The following is a 17284-nucleotide window of genomic DNA, read 5'->3' as shown; positions in this document are numbered from 1 at the left end:
TGTAACATCCATTACCTATCAATATTATTTCTCCCACTTGCGTTTCTGGAGACCACGTCCTCCGGGTCCACTCGAGATCGGTTGCTTCCTAGGCCAGCGGCACAGCCCTGCAGGATCTCAGGTCTCCCTCTTTCCTGGTGTACTTTTTCATTTTGCTAGAATATATCCTCCAATAGATTCCTGAGAAGGCGAGTAAGGGAAGGAAACATTTACCTCTTTGCATATTTGAATACATCATTTCACATTTAACAGGTAATTTGAATGAGTATAGAATTCTACATAGAATATCCTTTTCACTCAGAATTGTTTTTGAGGTCTCAGCATTACTTTAGGAACGTTTAACTCATTCAGGTCCTTGATTCTTTTGTATGTGACCTGTTTTTTCTCTGCTTTTTTTTTTTTTTTTTTTAAATCATTTATCTTTGGAATTCTGAAATGTCATGATGACATTCCTGGATGCAGGTAATTTTTTGTTTTTTGTGCTAGGCCTTTTCAATCTGGAGACTAAAATCCCTCAATTCTAGGACGTTTTCTTATATTCTCTCTTCAATAACCACCTTCCTTCAGCTTTCCTCTCCATTTTCCTCCTCTAGACCTCCAACTAATCAAATTTTGGCCTTTAGATTGGCCTTCTAAATTTCTTATCATTTCCTCCTGTTTTCCATTTCTCACTCTTTTTTGTGTGTGTTTTACTTTCAGGAAGATTTCCTTAACTTTTATCTTCTAATTCTCTTGAATCTTTTATTTCAGTTGACAGTTTTTATTTTAGAGAATTCTATCTCATTCTTTGTTTCTCTTTTTATGACATCCTAATCTTGCTTTTTGGATACAATATCATCTCATATCCAAGAATATTAATGAAAGTGAGTTTGGGATTTTTATTTGATTTTCTGCATTTTTTTCCCCCTTTGTTTCCTTTTTCTGTTTTTTGTTTGTTGTTTTATTCTCTCATTTATGTTAATGTGAAGAACTGAATATCTGATTGAATGCAAATATCTGTTAAGTCTGAGGGTCAGGAACGTGGATTTTTATTAATTTGTCTATATGTTTCTGTGTTTAAATGATCTCATATATATATTCTAGGTAGATTAGAAACTTCATGTATATTCATCTATCTTGATGACTGGAGACCTTCAACATAGAATAATCTGCAATGAGCCTAACTTGTAGTTGGTGAACCTCCAGTATTTGTGAGTCTTTTCTTTTGGGACAGGTTTTCCAGAGAGGACATTCCAAATCTTTGGCCTGGCTATGTGTGTCTGGCTGCCAAAGTTCTGGGAAAGGGAGGGGAGAAGGAAGGAAGGAATCTGAGGAGCTCATCGTTCAAGATGCAGATATTGGGACTTCCCTGGTGGCACAGTGGTTAAGAATCCGCCTGCCAATGCAGGGGACACAGGTTCGAGCCCTGGTCCAGGAAGATCCCACATGCCGTGGAGCAACTAAGCCCGTGCGCCACAACTACTGAGCCCGCAAGCCACGACTACTAAAGCCCCTGCGTGCCTCAAGCCCGTTCTCCGCAACAAGAGAAGCCACTGCAGTGAGAAGCCCGCGCACCTCATTGAAGAAAAGCTCCCGCTCGCCGCAACTAGAGAAAGCACACATGCAGCAATAAAGACCCAATGCAGCCAATAAGTAAATAAATAAATAAACAAACTAAAAAAAAACCCCAATGCAGATATTCACTGAACTCCTGGTGTTCGACCCTCTGACTCACCTCCACCTTTCCCCATGCCCTGTGTCCTCAAGTCTGGAGGTTCTGTCATTCCATTTCTGCAAATAATAAGCCTCCAGGAAGAGTGGCAGCAACTCCTGGCAGCAAGAGGTGGGCAGGGACACCTGGGGATCCCATTACTTCTTACACAGACTTTCTACCCGTCCTCATTTTTAACCCATCACCATATGTTTATCTTCTCCACGGTCCCTAGTACCGCTAAACTCTGGAACTCGGATTCAGGGTGAATCTGCTCACTTTTTATTGGCATCCACCTTTGAAAACACTTAGGTTGTAACTTCTGCTCTAGAATAGTTAGCGCTGTTTTCCATCTCCCACTTTTTAAAGACCTAGGTCGATATTTGCATAAATAAAATGTTTTATTCTTACAGATGTTTCTTGCCTTTTTTTATTTGGTTTTTGTAGGATTATACTTTGTAAATTCCTTTACTCCCATCTTACTGGAGGTTGGGAGAGAGAATTTAATTTTGTGTGGCTGTGTTTACCATAAATTCTTGATGACGGATCTCAGACTGATGGGCTCTGTTGAAGTTTCCGGTGCACAATGAAGAAATGCAGTTCCCAGGAATGGTCACAAGGTGGCTCAGTGACTCTACTTAATTTATAATTTCTCCATAGCCATCCCTGCCAACTCGCAAGAGTTAAAAGTATTTTGAGTCTTGGTTAATCAGGCAGAGAGGAACCACAGAATCCGAGAATATTTACATTGGACTGAGTCTCCGAGGGCTTCCTAGCCCACCTCCTCCAAGGCAACGGCGATCCACGGAGTCATCCAGCTTATCCTGTCTGGAGGTAGTTGTAGAAATAGATTGGGCTTGAATTTTAAGGTTCTTTTATGGTTATATTTGAAGTTGCCTTTAAATTGGAATACAAATGTGAATGCATGAAAGTCGGGGTGGGAAAAAGGAGGCCAGTGCAGCGGAAGAAAGATGGAGAAGGCCGTCACTGGTTCACTGATCACACATCCTGAGCTCCCGCCGCTTGGATGGCAGTGCGCTAAGTACTGTGAAGACACAAAGGAGATGAGACAGGGTCCCTGCCCACCAGAGCTTATAGTCTGGTAAGGAGATGAGCCAAGAGAAGACAATTAACCACAACCAAGGAAGTCTGCAATACATGCCCAGTGGAAATGTAGCTCAAAAGTGCTACAGAATGGATGGAGAAGGGCAAGGTCACTTCCCTGCTCAGGAGTAGGGAATATCCTTGCTGGTGGGACTTGGGCTGGCCTTGGAAGAACAGTATAGATCAGCCCTTCTCAAATTGGAATATGCATAACAAGCAACACCTAGGGCTCTTGTTTCAAGATCCAATTCTAATTCAGTACAGCCATGGTGTGTGTGTGTGTGTGTGTGTGTGTGTGTGTGTGTGTGTGTGTGTGTGTGTGTGTGTGTGTGTGTGTGTGTGTGTGTGTGTGTGTGTGTTGTGTGTGTGTGTGTGTGTGTGTTGTGTGTTTTCCTGGCATTGAGATTTTGCATTTCTAACAAGCTCCCAGGTGATTCCAGTGTGGCTGACCTAAAGACCACACTTTGAGTAGCAAGAGTGTAGGCACTGGTTCATGAACTTGGCTGCACATGACAATCACACAGGAAGTCAAACAAGAAAACCACTAACAGTCTCACCCTAGAGATCCTGTGTTAATTGGCCTGGGGTGCAACCTTAACATTGGTATTTTTAAAAGCAGTTCCCAGATATTCTAATGTGCAGTAAAGTTTGAGCATCACTGACACCAGGGGCATTTATCATTCATTTTGTCCACCCAGCACCTGAATCCCCGACCCTTAGAGTCAGAGCCCACCCCCACTTTTGAAGCTGAAAACAAGAGATACTCCCTTTCCCTCACTTGCCTGGAATTTGGGCTCCACCGACCAACCCAGACTTTGCAGCGAAAGCTACTGAAAACAAAGAAAGAGAGGCTGAACTATATAGACTTAGCAAAGATTTTGCATTGGTGGCAGCTATACTGTTTCAGTGACAATTCTTTTTTTTTTTAATATTTATTTATTTGGCTGCGAGGGATCTTTTAGTTGCGGCATGCAGGCTTTTAGTTGCGGCATGCGGGATCTAGTTCCCTGACCAGGGATCAAACCCGGGCCCCCTGCACTGGGAGCGTGGAGTCTTAACCACGGGAACACCAGGGAAGTCCCTATTTCAGTGACAATTCTTGGGGCCTGATGCTCAGCAGCAGGGACTGTAGCGCCTTAGCAGACCAATTCTGCTAAGCTTGATTTTGAGCATTGGTCTTGGCTGCATAGCCTCTCAGACTGGTTCTACAGTCCTGAAAATTGTGATATCACTTAAACACACACACACACGGCACCCTTTATGGTTAAATACAAACTTTAAAACCCATATAGGACAAATGTGTAGATTAATGTATTGCTATAAAGCAAACACCCTTGTAAACAACATCCATGTCATAAGATAGGATTTTGCTATCCCCAAAACCCTTCATGTCCCCCTACAATGTGTAACTCCTCCCTCCTGGCTAAGAATACTCCTACCTGACTTTTAATCGTTTCCTTAATATTCTTTATATTATTTCTGTACTTCCCTAAACACATTAAGGTTTAGTTTTCCCTTTTCCTTTCCATCTTTTGTTAATTTACAATCTCTCTCTCTCTCCATTGAAACTTAATTGTTGAAGAGACTGGATCAATTATCCTGTAAAATTTACCAGTCTGGATTTTGTTGACTGATGTAGTTTAATACATTCCTCTGTCCTTAGATTTCCTGTAAAATTGGTAGTTGGATCTAGGTAAGTTTGACCTGAAGTTTGATCTTTTTTTTTTTTTTGGCATGGCCTCAGCATAGAAAGTATTGTGTTGTCAGAAGATACATAAAATGTCTGGATTTCTCTGAACTTGCACTGGAGACATTTTCACTTTGTAGTTCAATGACAATTAATGTTAGAAGTTCCTGAATTTTTTGCTACAGATTTTTCCCTAAGCAACTGTTATTTTCCCGTTGACTAGATGCAACAGGAACACACCATCTCTTTTTATCTTGGTGCTGGAAGTTTCAGACCTAAATTCGACGTCCCAGCAAAACACTCTGACTTGGAGCACTCACATCCCATACGTGGCTCTTGATCTTAGGGAGTCATACTGATCTCAAATCCACCTAGGAAGTTGGCATGAACTTATACCCAGCTGCCTTTCCCCCCGCCCCTGTATTTTGACTTACTTCACTACTATTATTCACTGCTGTGGCCATTATTAAGTAACAAAAGTCCCCCTCAAAGTACATAACCTCAGAAAGCCAATTAAGAGAATCGTGAAAAGCAACTTCATCATCATTTGCTTCTAGCCAAGAGATGGTTTGAAGTAGGAGGAAACAAAATTAACAAGATGGTAAGGGGTAATATAGGTTTCAAGAAAAGAAGTAGTAAACTGAGCTAAGTACTTTTCAAGGGCATTGTTCTTTGTTCGAGGTACCAAGGTTAGGCTAAATGGCTACATTAACTCGATAAGCTAAGGTTACACTCGAGCATTCTATCTTTCTGTTGGCTCTGGCACATGTTTGTTTTTATTACCCCCATTATAATCAGTATAACCAAACCTTAGGACCTTATCCTGAGAAACTGTGATATGGAGAAGGTGAAAATAGACTGAGCACTGGCTTGGTTTCAAAATCCAACTCTAGCACCAACTGGCAGTGCAACCTGAAGCAAATTACTTAACCCTGAGACAGTTCATTTTGTACAAATGGTACTACACCAGGTTGTTGATGACATAACCCAAAGAACAGTGCCACAAGTACCTAATCCGCTTCCTAGTAGGCAAGAGACAGTCTTTCTCTTTCACATACTCCCCTGTATATTAAGCCTGCCCTCTGCCATCATTTTAGTCTGGTCTTATTCAAATCGCAGTAATTCAGCAACCTTGTCTGATCTCTAGAACCCTTGTTTCTCCTCTTCCAGCCCACCCAGACTCGCTTTCCTCAAACACACTGCTCTCTCCACTCTGCAGGGCTCACCAGGACTCCTACTGCCTATCACATTGTCCAGCTGGACTTGTAGTCTGCCACACAAAGCTTGTTCTTAATGTGCTCGTGGTCTCTTCTTAACCTCCCCTTGGCCCTAGCCATTCAATTCACGTATCTGAGGACCAATTCATGTCCCTCCCTCCTCTCTCAAAACACCACCCCAACTACTCTCACCAACTGAACTTGCTCTTCTATTAATACAGCACTTAAATCTGGATCACAACTATTTGGCTCTTGTATATGTTTACCTGATCACCAATTCCTTCTGCTTTCTAAACTAGATCATAGATGTAAGGGCAGAGGCCATGGTCTCTTTTCCTTTACCAATCTTAAAGGCAGAAATCATAGGCCCCACCCGAGACACAAAATTCTGTGTTGATGGGAGTGAACGGGGAAGCATTAACATCACTCTAGGTGATCCTTATAAAAACTGCACTATGAGAAAACCTCTATACATCCTTTCAGCAGAGATAATCTTGTCAACAAATATTTATCTTTATTTATTGACTAATAAGGCCTTAATACAGGATCAGACATTTCTTTCATCAATACTACATATAAAAAAAGCCAAAGTTGTTTTTTATGGTTCACAAAAAAAGTAGGAAACACTTTACATTTTTCAGATAAGAGGACAGTCGCTGCTAAAACAAGGATTCATCCTCCAGCATGGCAGCCTTACCTTGGTGCCCCCGGGTAATCAGCTGACTTCAGTTGTAGTTGGCCTCTGGCACATTCTAGCAAGTGTTAGCTGGGGAGGGACTATGGTTGTGCACTTGATGCCAGGATGATTCTGCGTTTAAAATGCAGTTTCTTCCAATGATAGCCCTTGAAATTGCCTTCCCAGCATTCCCTAGTTGAAAAAGTTATTCTATTTCTGCTCCTCTAATACCCAGTTTGCTATTCTGCACTATTTCCAGAAGGAATCCTCCATCTTAAACTCCATAAATAAATGAAAACCAAGTCACGCAGTTGGAAATCAAGTTTTGTTTTTATACGAACAGAACTAGACCATCTAGAAATATTTCAGTTTATTTAAATTGTTAAGTAGAATATGAAACCGAATTTGTAGCTAGTACCAGAGAATGGACTTAACTGTTTGGTGTTGAATGAGAACGGCTTCTACACAGGATCCCAAGAGACTTACAGAAAAGGGGGCAAAGCCCTATTATTAAGCAAATAAAACTCATGTTTCAAACAGGTTATACAAAAATTGATTTGTACTCCATTTCCCTTTTTTTTGATATTTAGAAAGTGCAGATTTAACAAAAGGTAGCCATATCCTTTCTATGTACAATGCCAATTATAAGTATGCAAACAACAAAACTGTCAGTCTGTTACCCAAAAATCCCAGTGTTTAGCTCTCAAACCTTAAGTCACTGAACTGAATAAGGATTAAAGAGGGTTAAAAATAAAAAAAGCTACTGCCACATTCCAGATAAAAGAAAGCAACAAACACATTAAAATTAATCTAACAACAGTAGGTTTAACCTAAAACTTTTTGAGAAGCTTAACATCATTTCATTATTATTTTTAATGGAAAATTAAGGATTATTTGGCAATGCTGCTTTTACTAGTAGTAAACAATGATAAAGTCAAGTGAGGGAAAAAACCTAACAACAACCACCAGTGAGGCATATAAAATCACTTTTAGGGCACTATCTGAAAATTCATGGATGTTCATAGCAGATACGTCCCTATGTTGTTTATGTGAGCCAAGAGGTCATTAAAATGCTATCCACGACACAAAAAGACTTTTCAATGGAAGCTGCTGTCCTAAACTCAGCCTCTGCTAGAAATGAATCATGCTATTCACAATTATTTCAACAAAGGTATCATCTTAGGATGCCAGCAGCATAGCAAACTTAACTTACCCTATCCTAATGATAAGCAATGAAGCAAAACTAGAAAAATGAAGTGAAAAAATGACAGGGTGAGAGAGAGCTAGAGTATCTTATCTTCACATGAAAAGCCTCTGTTGTCCTTTTTCCAAATCCATGGTAATACAAGTTTTCCAAAGGGATGTGAAGATAGGACTTAAAATTAATAATATTCTAAAGTACTTCTAAATCTTAAGGTAAAGACAACTTAACACTGAAAAAATGTTCTTCAAAGGCCAAATCTCAATATATTTGGCAAACATGTTAATAAATTTCACTCCTCCTTCCCACCTTTTTGAAACAACCTTGACTGGGCTACCAAACTGCTAGAGGAGTTGCCAAAATGGAGACTATTCAAATTTAGGTTAAGAGGTTTATTCTAGGAAAGTGAATAGGCTATACACCTAATTAGAAAGACAAACCACAACACCCTCCAAACACTAGTGCATGCAATTAACTCTTCCATTTCATAAACTCAATGGAGAGACAGGAAGGGAACAAAGAGGGAAAGAGAAGAGGAACATGAAGTCGAACAGCAAATGAAGGAATCTGGGACAGAAGCTTTAGGGGAGAGAGAAAATGAGGGGAGGACACAGTTAACTGACATCTGATAACAGGCAGTTAGAATTTATCTTTCAGTTTACTTAGCAAGTTAAATCAGTGCTTTATGTTAAACTTGACAAACCTGCTAGTTTACCCCTTTCATTTTTAAATAACTCATACCACAGGGTAGTGGGGGAGAAGCAAATAAAGCAGCATGCAGGAAGAGACACAAGGAAAAAGTGGCCAAGGAAAAGAACCGGTGGCAGGAATAGTTTTAAATATCAAGGCCACTTAAAATGAGACGCCGCAAACCAAAGCTATCATTTCTGCATTATCCTTTGTCCTCAATTAACTACTCTGAAAATTACAGCCAAGCAAACCACAAACATTTTAATGCTTTATGTTTCGATGATATGTCTCCTGCACATGCTTCCACCAAAACAAAAAAAGGAAAAACCAAAGAAGTTCCTTTCCACATAAGGCACAGGACAAAATTAACCCCATTTACATATCCAAGGCGAAAATGAGTGTTTTCCTGGCTTTTGTTTCTTTTGCTATCACATGTCTATAGATTATAGGGACTCAAGCACATTATCCATGACAGAAAATTCCACTGTTGTACAAAATAAAATTGTTAATTCTAACTTTTATTCTTATACAATTTGCAGAATAGAGTTGAAATGATTGCTATAGGTTTTAATGTTGATAAGAACTGGACTATAATACAACTGAAATGCAGTGGTGAGCTGAGCAAGTACATTTAAAAATGAACTCACAGACATGATTTTTCTATACATTTTTTTGTTTGAAGAAAATTATAAAGTCAGCAAGCAGTCACAGATGAAAGAACAAATAAAACAGGTGGACTAGGAGTTAAAAGATGAGGAACAAAAATATCTGTTGAAGAGTTAAAAATGGACAGAGTGGTTTATTTTGCAGCAGGAAGAGAAAACAGGGTGGTGGATGGTAACTGATGGAGCAGGAGAGCGTTCAGCAACATTTGCTCTTCCAGCCTGTCACGCCTCCTCCACTGCTGATATCTACGTTTTCACTGTTGGGCTCTTTTACAGGGGTCTGGAACAAACACACAAGGAAAGCAACCCGTGAAAAAACACTGCCATGGATAAATCAAGATTTAACAGCAATATTCTCATAAATGTTAATTTAAGTAACACAGTGCAATTACAGTCACATGAGATAGGTTTTCCCTCCCATGCAAAGTAAAGAAATGGAAGTTTTGTTTTTGATCTTCATTTTGCCTTTTTCTTCAAAGTTGTGAAATGTCTTGAGGCCTCCTGGCTTTCCTTTGTAGAACTTCTGAAACCTTCTCTGCCCTAACTCTTGTGAAGAGAGGTATGTTATCTCCTGGCCTGACCCCTGAGTATTTAGTACTTAAAAAGCATCATCAAGCATATGTATAAAACCAATGATGGATCATGTATGTCTAACTTCAGAGTAGTGAAACAGCACTTTTCTGTTTAGTTTTACTTGCCTTTTGAGATTGGAGCTTGTATTTCCATAGCATTGCTTTAAAAAGGCAATTTTAACTATGATACACTAACATTAAGTGGAGGAAATAGGGTGGGGCAGAATGCAAAGTTGTATTATTCATGTTAAAAATGGATACAGGAAAAAATCAAAATGAGAGACACCAAAATGTTAATAGTAGTAACCCTTAGGTGGTGGGTTTATTAATTATTTTATTTTCCTCTTTGTATAATCCTGTATTCCCCCAACATCCTAAATATTACTTGTATAATCAGAAGAATATACTATTTTAAGTGGATAGCCTATATGTATGAAAGCAGAATTTATTTTAGGGATAGCATACCTACAGTAAAGTATACAAATCTTAACTGTGCTTGATGGATTTTTAATATATGCTGTGAAACCACCAGATCAAAATATAGAACATAATATGCCCCCAGAAGGCTCCCTTGTGTCCCTTTCCAGTCAGTACTACCCTCCTAAAGGTAACCAATACTCTGATTTCTACCACCATAGATTAGTTTTTTCTGTTTTTGACCTTCATATACATGGAACCATATTTTATGTATTCTTTTGTATCTGATTTCTTTTTCCTTTTACTCAGTATCAGCCTGTGCAATTTATCCTGTGTGATTTATCCATGCTGTTGTGTGTGTAACAGTGTTCATCATGAATGGAATTTTAAAAGCTAGGATATAAGTGGGAACTTATTTTCTCATGGAAACAATATAAAGTTAAGGTAGCTCAAGGGGAAAAAATTAAAATAATTTCTAAAACTCACATAGCCCAAGAGAGGCCTGCTGAATTCATACTGAGGTGAAATTTCTACTTGCACTTTGAGCTAACCCACCTACTCTCACTGCCTTATGGAATTCTTCTTTTCACTGTATGTTAAAGATGCAAGTTTTGCATTAAAAAGGTCTTTGTGAAAAATGCACAGAAGAGAAATAGGCAGCTCAGCACCTGGCCACAGCAAGAAAAGTTGCATAGGCAGTACTCTTTCTCTGGGACTCCTGGGTGTGGGTCAGTTAAAGATATATGGGTGCTTATAGCCAGGGAGGTCACTACATTTATTCAGTTAGCATATCACTCAGTCTGTGCTTGCACAATTTAACTTAGACCCTTGAAACAGACTCTCAAAAAAAAGGGCCAATAACTAAATACCAAAAGTGGGCAAAAGAATAAACAAAAAAGTTTACAGAAAAGGGAAACACAAAGGTGCTTCTTAAACATATCTTTAAAAGTGCTCATCTTATTCATAAGAGAGCTGCAAATTAAATCTGTGTTTTTTACCTGTCAGGTTGGAAAACATCTGAAAGTCTTATAGTTCACTATGTTGGCCAAGAGTTTGAGTAAACAGACATTCTCATATACTGCTGGCAGGAGTATAAAAGGGTACAGCCCTCAGGCAGAAGGTGGCAAGCATGTATCAGAATTATAAATGTACTATATGCTCTTTGGCCACTTCTGGGAATCTGTCCTTCAAATATACTTGCACATGTGTAAAATAATATAAAGATTATTTACTACAACACAATTTATGAGATAATAAGGCTGAAAATCACCTAAATGTCTCTCATTGGGAAACCTGTATTAATTATAATACTCAAAGGAGTAGCACTCAGTTATTTTAAAAATGGAACTATTTTACTTATATTAAGTGCCAAACAGTGCAGAGCATGTTGCCTTACCTGTTTTTTTTTTTTTTAAAAAAAAGGGGGGGGGGGAGGAAGGATGGGAATAAAATGTATATATATTCATATTTACTCATATATTAGTAACTAAGAAGTTAATTATTGGTTACCCATGGGGGAGGAATGAGGAGTTGGGGGAATATAGTGAGAAACTTCTCTGTATGTTTACTCTTTTTATTTTAAATGTCTGAATCATGGGAATGAATTATCTATTCAAATAATTAAGTTTTAAATGTTTTAAATTGCTTTCATTCTAAAGTTCTTTTTTCTTTTATCAACTCAGGAGAAAAAGCACTGCACAGAAGGTTGCGAGTCAGGAATCACTACTGTATTTTACATCTTTTAAAGCAAGCTTACATTTGATGTTTTAACTCATAACTTTATCACACTGAAAAGTGCATGTATGTGTATGGGGAAAAAATGCTGCCTCACAATTGGGCCTGCCTACCTGGGGAAGACTCTAGACTGAGATCTTTATTTATTGGTGCATCCATACCTTTTAACCTTTAATATGATAAGGAAGATCTACCTCACTGACACACAAATTATATGCCTATATAGCACTATTTTTTTGAAATGCAAAGATCTGGAAGAAGATCAAGGGATATAATACAGAAAGAAGTCAGAAAAAATGGAGAAGACCAAATTTCTAGAAAGAGAAAAAACACAGAGAACACGGGTATTTCAGTAAGTTTTGTGATAATTCCTATAAGTATTGAAATAATTTTTCACTGTAACCCACCAATCTCAGAAATACAAAGTATTATACTTTCCACTAATTAAAGTATTTTTCTATCTGTTATTCCTTTCATTTAATTAAAAATACAAATGTTTTTTCGTAGTCTACCTAGTATTTTTCTGTTCTACTTTAATTTTTGTTTCTTACAGGAATATTTTAAAATAAAAATATATTTCCTCAAGGAATTCTAATGGGTTTTTACCTAATATCCAGTTGTGTACAAATATTTTTTTAATTGTTTTTATAACTTTAAAAAGAAGCAAGTTAAAATTTCAAAACAAAACTGTACATGAAGTAAAAGTGATTCTGTCCTGTATCCCCTTCCCCTTCCCACCATCACACTAGAGTACTCACTACTTAGAGTCTGGTATATATCCTTCCAGATCCTTATTTGCTAAGCATAACCAAATGTGTGTGTGTGTGTATGTGTACATGTGTTTTTGGTATCATATATAATTTTTAAAAGATCATTTACCACACGTTATATCCTAACTTGCTTTTTATTACTCAATATATCAATACATTATAGATATCAGACATGATATGCAGGATGTCGGAAGATGTGGACAGGCACAACTTTTGTAGTTACTCTAAACAGCAATGAGTGATAACTGTTTTTTCTACTTTGAACACTATAGTAAACAGACAGCTCTCCCCTCAAAAAAATTAAGTTGCTTGGTTCCTCAGAAATTTCATTAGATTTACACTTGATAATACCACCTCTATTACAGCTTAGATTTATATGTGTGTGTGTGTGTGTATGAAATTTGAGGGGTTTTTTTGGGGGGAAAAATACTGATATCTCAAGTATAAAAACAGAAGGGTTACTAGAAGCAATTAAATTTTCTCTTATACAATACTTGCTTCTCCTTCAGGATTGTGTCAGATTTTCTCTATTTTATTTGCGTTTAAATATACCATTAAGACTGAATAGAGAATTCAGGACTCATAACCTTAATTCATAACTGTGTATTTTATCTAGTCATTTGAGGGAAAAATATGAAAATCAGATTTCCCAATTTTGCTACATGTTACTTGTACTGGCAAATTTTGGGATTCACAAATTAAACCCAGAAACTAACCTCGAGGTAAAATTCCCCGAGATCAATTTTCAGCTTTTTTTTTTTTTTTTTTTTTACCTTACAGGTTGAAATGATTGGGTAAATGATATTTGGGGGCAGACTTACTCTATTTATTCAGTATATAGTATATACATGCCCTTCACTGGCACGTCTGAGAAATGACTATATAGAAGAAGAGTGATTTTGTAGCAATAACTGCATCATAGATTCACCTCTTATCTTAAATTTTTTATCTATGGGAATGCAAAGGATATATAAGAGAAATGAAACAGAAGAGCCATAACACCATGGACCAGACAAAAAGTTGGAAAAAGGAGCATGAAATTAGGCTAGAGACTGAGTACTGGAGCTCAGAATATCAACTGTTACCACTGACTAGATCCTAGAGATTTCTAGATGGCTGCCTGTTCCTTCCAGCTCCTTTCCTTACTTTGGAGGATTATATATTGGTGATGGGTAAAAGTTTAGAAACAATACCACCCAAACCCAATTTCTGTATGTAAATCTAGTACTTTAGAAAACATGAAATGTTCAAATGTGACACCAGGCACCTTAGCAGTAAAAAAAAAAAAAGAAAAGAGAAGAAAAAGAAAAAAGAAATTTACCTTTCGAAGGATATCTTCAGCTAATGTGAGGAACGCCTTTTCGATGTTTATATTTGCTTTTGCACTAGTCTCAAAAAATCTAATACCATGCTCTCTTGCAATCTAAAATAGAAGCAAAATATCATCATAAAATTATCAAGTATAGGTTACCAATTGATGACTTTAGCATCCTAAAGGAAATAGTAATACTATTCTAAAGGTAGTAGTCTCAACTAGGTTATCTAAAATGAACAGATTATTTCAATGGGTCAAGACTCAAATGGTCAAGCTCCTTAAAAAACAAACAAACAAACAAACAAACAAAAATTCACTCAAATGATAAGCTATCATTTCCAATAGCATTTTTAAAAGGATGCGAATAGCTCAAGTGCACTCCACTACCACTAATGTAAAAACAATCAAATGCAACACCATCTTCACAAAGAAAGGGCAGCCTAATAGTCTCATTCAGAGCTTTTTACCTGTTCTCCTTTTCCTTTAGGTACAACTCTTTTATCATCCATATCACACTTGTTTCCTAGTAACATTCTTTCCACATCTTCATTGGCATGCTAAAATGAAATAAAATTTTAATTTACACACTACCATGAATTATGGCTTAATAAAAATGACTTTATAGGAGGCTGTCTAGTTTCTAGAAACATTCTCAACAAGAGAGGACATATGCAAAAGATCTGAAACTGTAATTTCTTACACATAGTCGAAATCCAAGCTGGATCATGATTTTAGATAATGTGTATTACCCTATAAGAAACCTTAGTTTAAAATTCTATAGAGCCCTTAGAGTCTCAAAAAGTCACATTGCTAGGGGAGTCCATGCACAAAAATCAGTTAAAAACAAATGTTGCTCCACTGAAATCCTAATGACATCTTCTGCACAAATAGGAAAATCCATCTCTAAAATTCATGTGGAATATCAAGGGACCCTGAATAGCCAAAACAATCTTGAAAAGAAGTACAAAGTTGGAAGATTCACACTTACTTCCTGATTTCAAAACTTACTACAAAGCTACAGTAATCAAAACAGTGTGCTCCTGGCATAAGGACAGACATGGACAAGAAGAACAGAATAGAGATACCCGAAATAAACTCTTGTGTACACCATCAAATGATTTTCAACAAGAGTGCCAAGACCATCCAATGGGGGAAAGGACAGTCTTCTCAACAAATGGTGTTGGGAATATCAGATATCAACATGCAAAAGAATGAAGCTGGATCTTTAACTTACAACACCATACTCAAAATTGGATCAAAGACCTAAATAGAAGACCTAAATCTATTAAACTCTTAGAAAAAAACATAGGGAAAAAGTTTTATGACCTCGGAATTGGCAATGATTTCTCAGATATGACACCAAAAGCATAAGCAACAAAAAAGAAAAAACAGATAAATTGTACTTCATCAAAATTAAAAACTTCTGTGTGTCAAAGATCACTATCAGCAGAATGAAAAAGCAACCCATGGGATGGGGAAAATATCTCAAATTGTCTATCTTTGGCCCAATGCACCTTTCCCTGAAATATCCCTGCAGCAACACAATTATGTTCTCTGGACACCAAAAGTAATTTATGAGACTTGGTTTGTCTTAAATTTGAATCCATCATATTATTTCCACCAGCCCCATCCTTATCTGGATACCTTCTACTCATCTCTTCAGGTCTCAGCTTAAACGTCACTGCCTATTTCAAGACTGTTTGGCTATTCTGGGTACCTTGAATTTCCATATGAATTTTAGAATCAGCCTGTCAACCCCCGCCCCTATCCAAAAGAAGCAGCTGGGATTTTGATAGGGATTTCACTAAATCTGCAGAACACTTTGGGTAGTACTGCCATTTTAACAATATGGAATCTTCCAATTCATGGACATGGGATGTCTTTCCAATTATTTAGATATTCTTTAGTTTCTTTTAACAACGTTTTATGGTTTTCAAAGCCTTGTGCTTCTTTGGTTAAATTTTTCTTATTTTTTTCTTTTTGATGCTATTATAAATAAAATTATATTCTTAATTTCAATTTTTGACTATTTGCTGCTAACGTATATAAATACAACTGATTTTTGTATACTAATCTTGCTTCCTACAACCGTACTGAACTTGTTTATTAGTTCTAATAGTTTTATTTTTTGGTGGAAGTGTGTGGATTCCTTAGGATTTTCTATATACAAGATCACACCATTTACAAATATAGTTTTTTTTTTAATTTTTTTATTTATTATTTATTTATTATGTTTATTTTTGGCTGTGTTGGGTCTTCGTTTCTGTGTGAGGGCTTTCTACAGTTGCGGCAAGTGGGGGCCACTCTTCATCGCGGTGCGCGGGCCTCTCACTATCGCGGCCTCTCTTGTTGCGGAGCAGAGGCTCCAGACGCTCAGGCTCAGTAGTTGTGGCTCACGGGCCCAGTTGCTCCGCGGCATGTGGGATCTTCCCAGACCAGGGCTCGAACCCGCGTCCCCTGCATTGGCAGGCGGACTCTCAACCACTGCGCCACCAGGGAAGCCCTACAAATATAGTTTTACTTTCCAATCTGGGTGCTCTTTTTTTTTCTTTGCCTAAATGCCCTGGCTAGAACCTCTAGTACAATGTTAAACAGTAGTGGCCAGAGCAGGCATCCTAATCATGTTCTTGATTGTAGGGTAAAGGATGATGTTGTCTGTGGGATTTTCACATACGTCTTTTAGATTTTGTCAAATGGGTTTTTTTGTGTGTGTCTGTTGACAAGATCATATGGTTTTTGTCTTTTATTAATACGGTGTATTACATTATTTCATATGTTGCATTCCTAGGTAAATTTCTCTTGACAATGATATATAATCTTTTCTTAAATGCTGCTGGATCAATTCAGCTGTTAAAGTTTAAATTTCTACAACACATTAAAAATTAGACAAAGTCAATCTCTTATATATCAGAAAAACTTTTTTTTTTAATGGCTGGGTTTTACGTATGTTAGTTCTCATGCTGGGAAACTTAAGCCATCCAGCCTACCAAGTTAAATGTATGAGCCTGTGGTATAATAAAAAACATATTTTTGGTCTTTGTTTCTATTCCTGGCACAGTGCTCCTAATTTCCTGAGTGATAGGAGTGTTTTTTGTTATTCATAACAAGCCTCTTTCTGTTTACCTAAATTTATGCTAATAAAGGACTCTCGCCAGGGCCTCTACAGAGTTTCACAATGGAGGCTGGTCACCAGAGGAACCAAACACTGAGGGTTGAGACTTTTAACCCCCACCCACCATGAGGTGAAGGGGGCTAGCGATTAGGGTCAATCACCAGAGGTCAATGATTTAATTATCATGACTATGTAACAAGGCCCCCATTAAAACTTGGAAACAATGAATTTAGGGTATCTTCTGGGTTGGTGAACACATCAAGGTGCCAAGAGGGTTACATGTCCAGAGACAGCCTAGAAGCTCTGCATTCTCCAACCCCCATACACTGTCTATGCATCTCTTCCATTTAGCAGTTCCAGAGTTGTGTCCTTTATAATACAATTGTAAGTATAGCTCTTTCCTGAGTTCCGTGAGTCATTTTAGCAAATAACTG

The 17284-nt window shown here is 37.6% G+C and overlaps 1 protein-coding gene across 1 annotated transcript in view; it reads right to left on the bottom strand.

The window, feature by feature from the left end:
• Nucleotides 1-6729: 6729 nt before the first annotated feature.
• The window catches only part of RAB10 (RAB10, member RAS oncogene family), a 76123-nt gene continuing 65568 nt past the window's right edge, over nt 6730-17284 (bottom strand). The window contains exons 4-6 of the mRNA XM_068564299.1: nt 14206-14295; nt 13745-13846; nt 6730-9210 (exon numbers count right to left, since the gene is read on the bottom strand). Of these exons, the coding sequence (XP_068420400.1) occupies nt 9127-9210; nt 13745-13846; nt 14206-14295 (276 nt within the window). The 3' untranslated portion in view covers nt 6730-9126. The remainder of the gene's footprint in view (nt 9211-13744; nt 13847-14205; nt 14296-17284) is intronic.

This window comes from Eschrichtius robustus, chromosome 15 (genome assembly GCF_028021215.1).
Source record: "Eschrichtius robustus isolate mEscRob2 chromosome 15, mEscRob2.pri, whole genome shotgun sequence".
Taxonomy (NCBI): Eukaryota; Metazoa; Chordata; class Mammalia; order Artiodactyla; family Eschrichtiidae; genus Eschrichtius; species Eschrichtius robustus.
The sequence above is the reverse complement of the archived record's forward strand: the minus strand, read 5'-3'. Positions and strand labels throughout refer to the sequence as shown.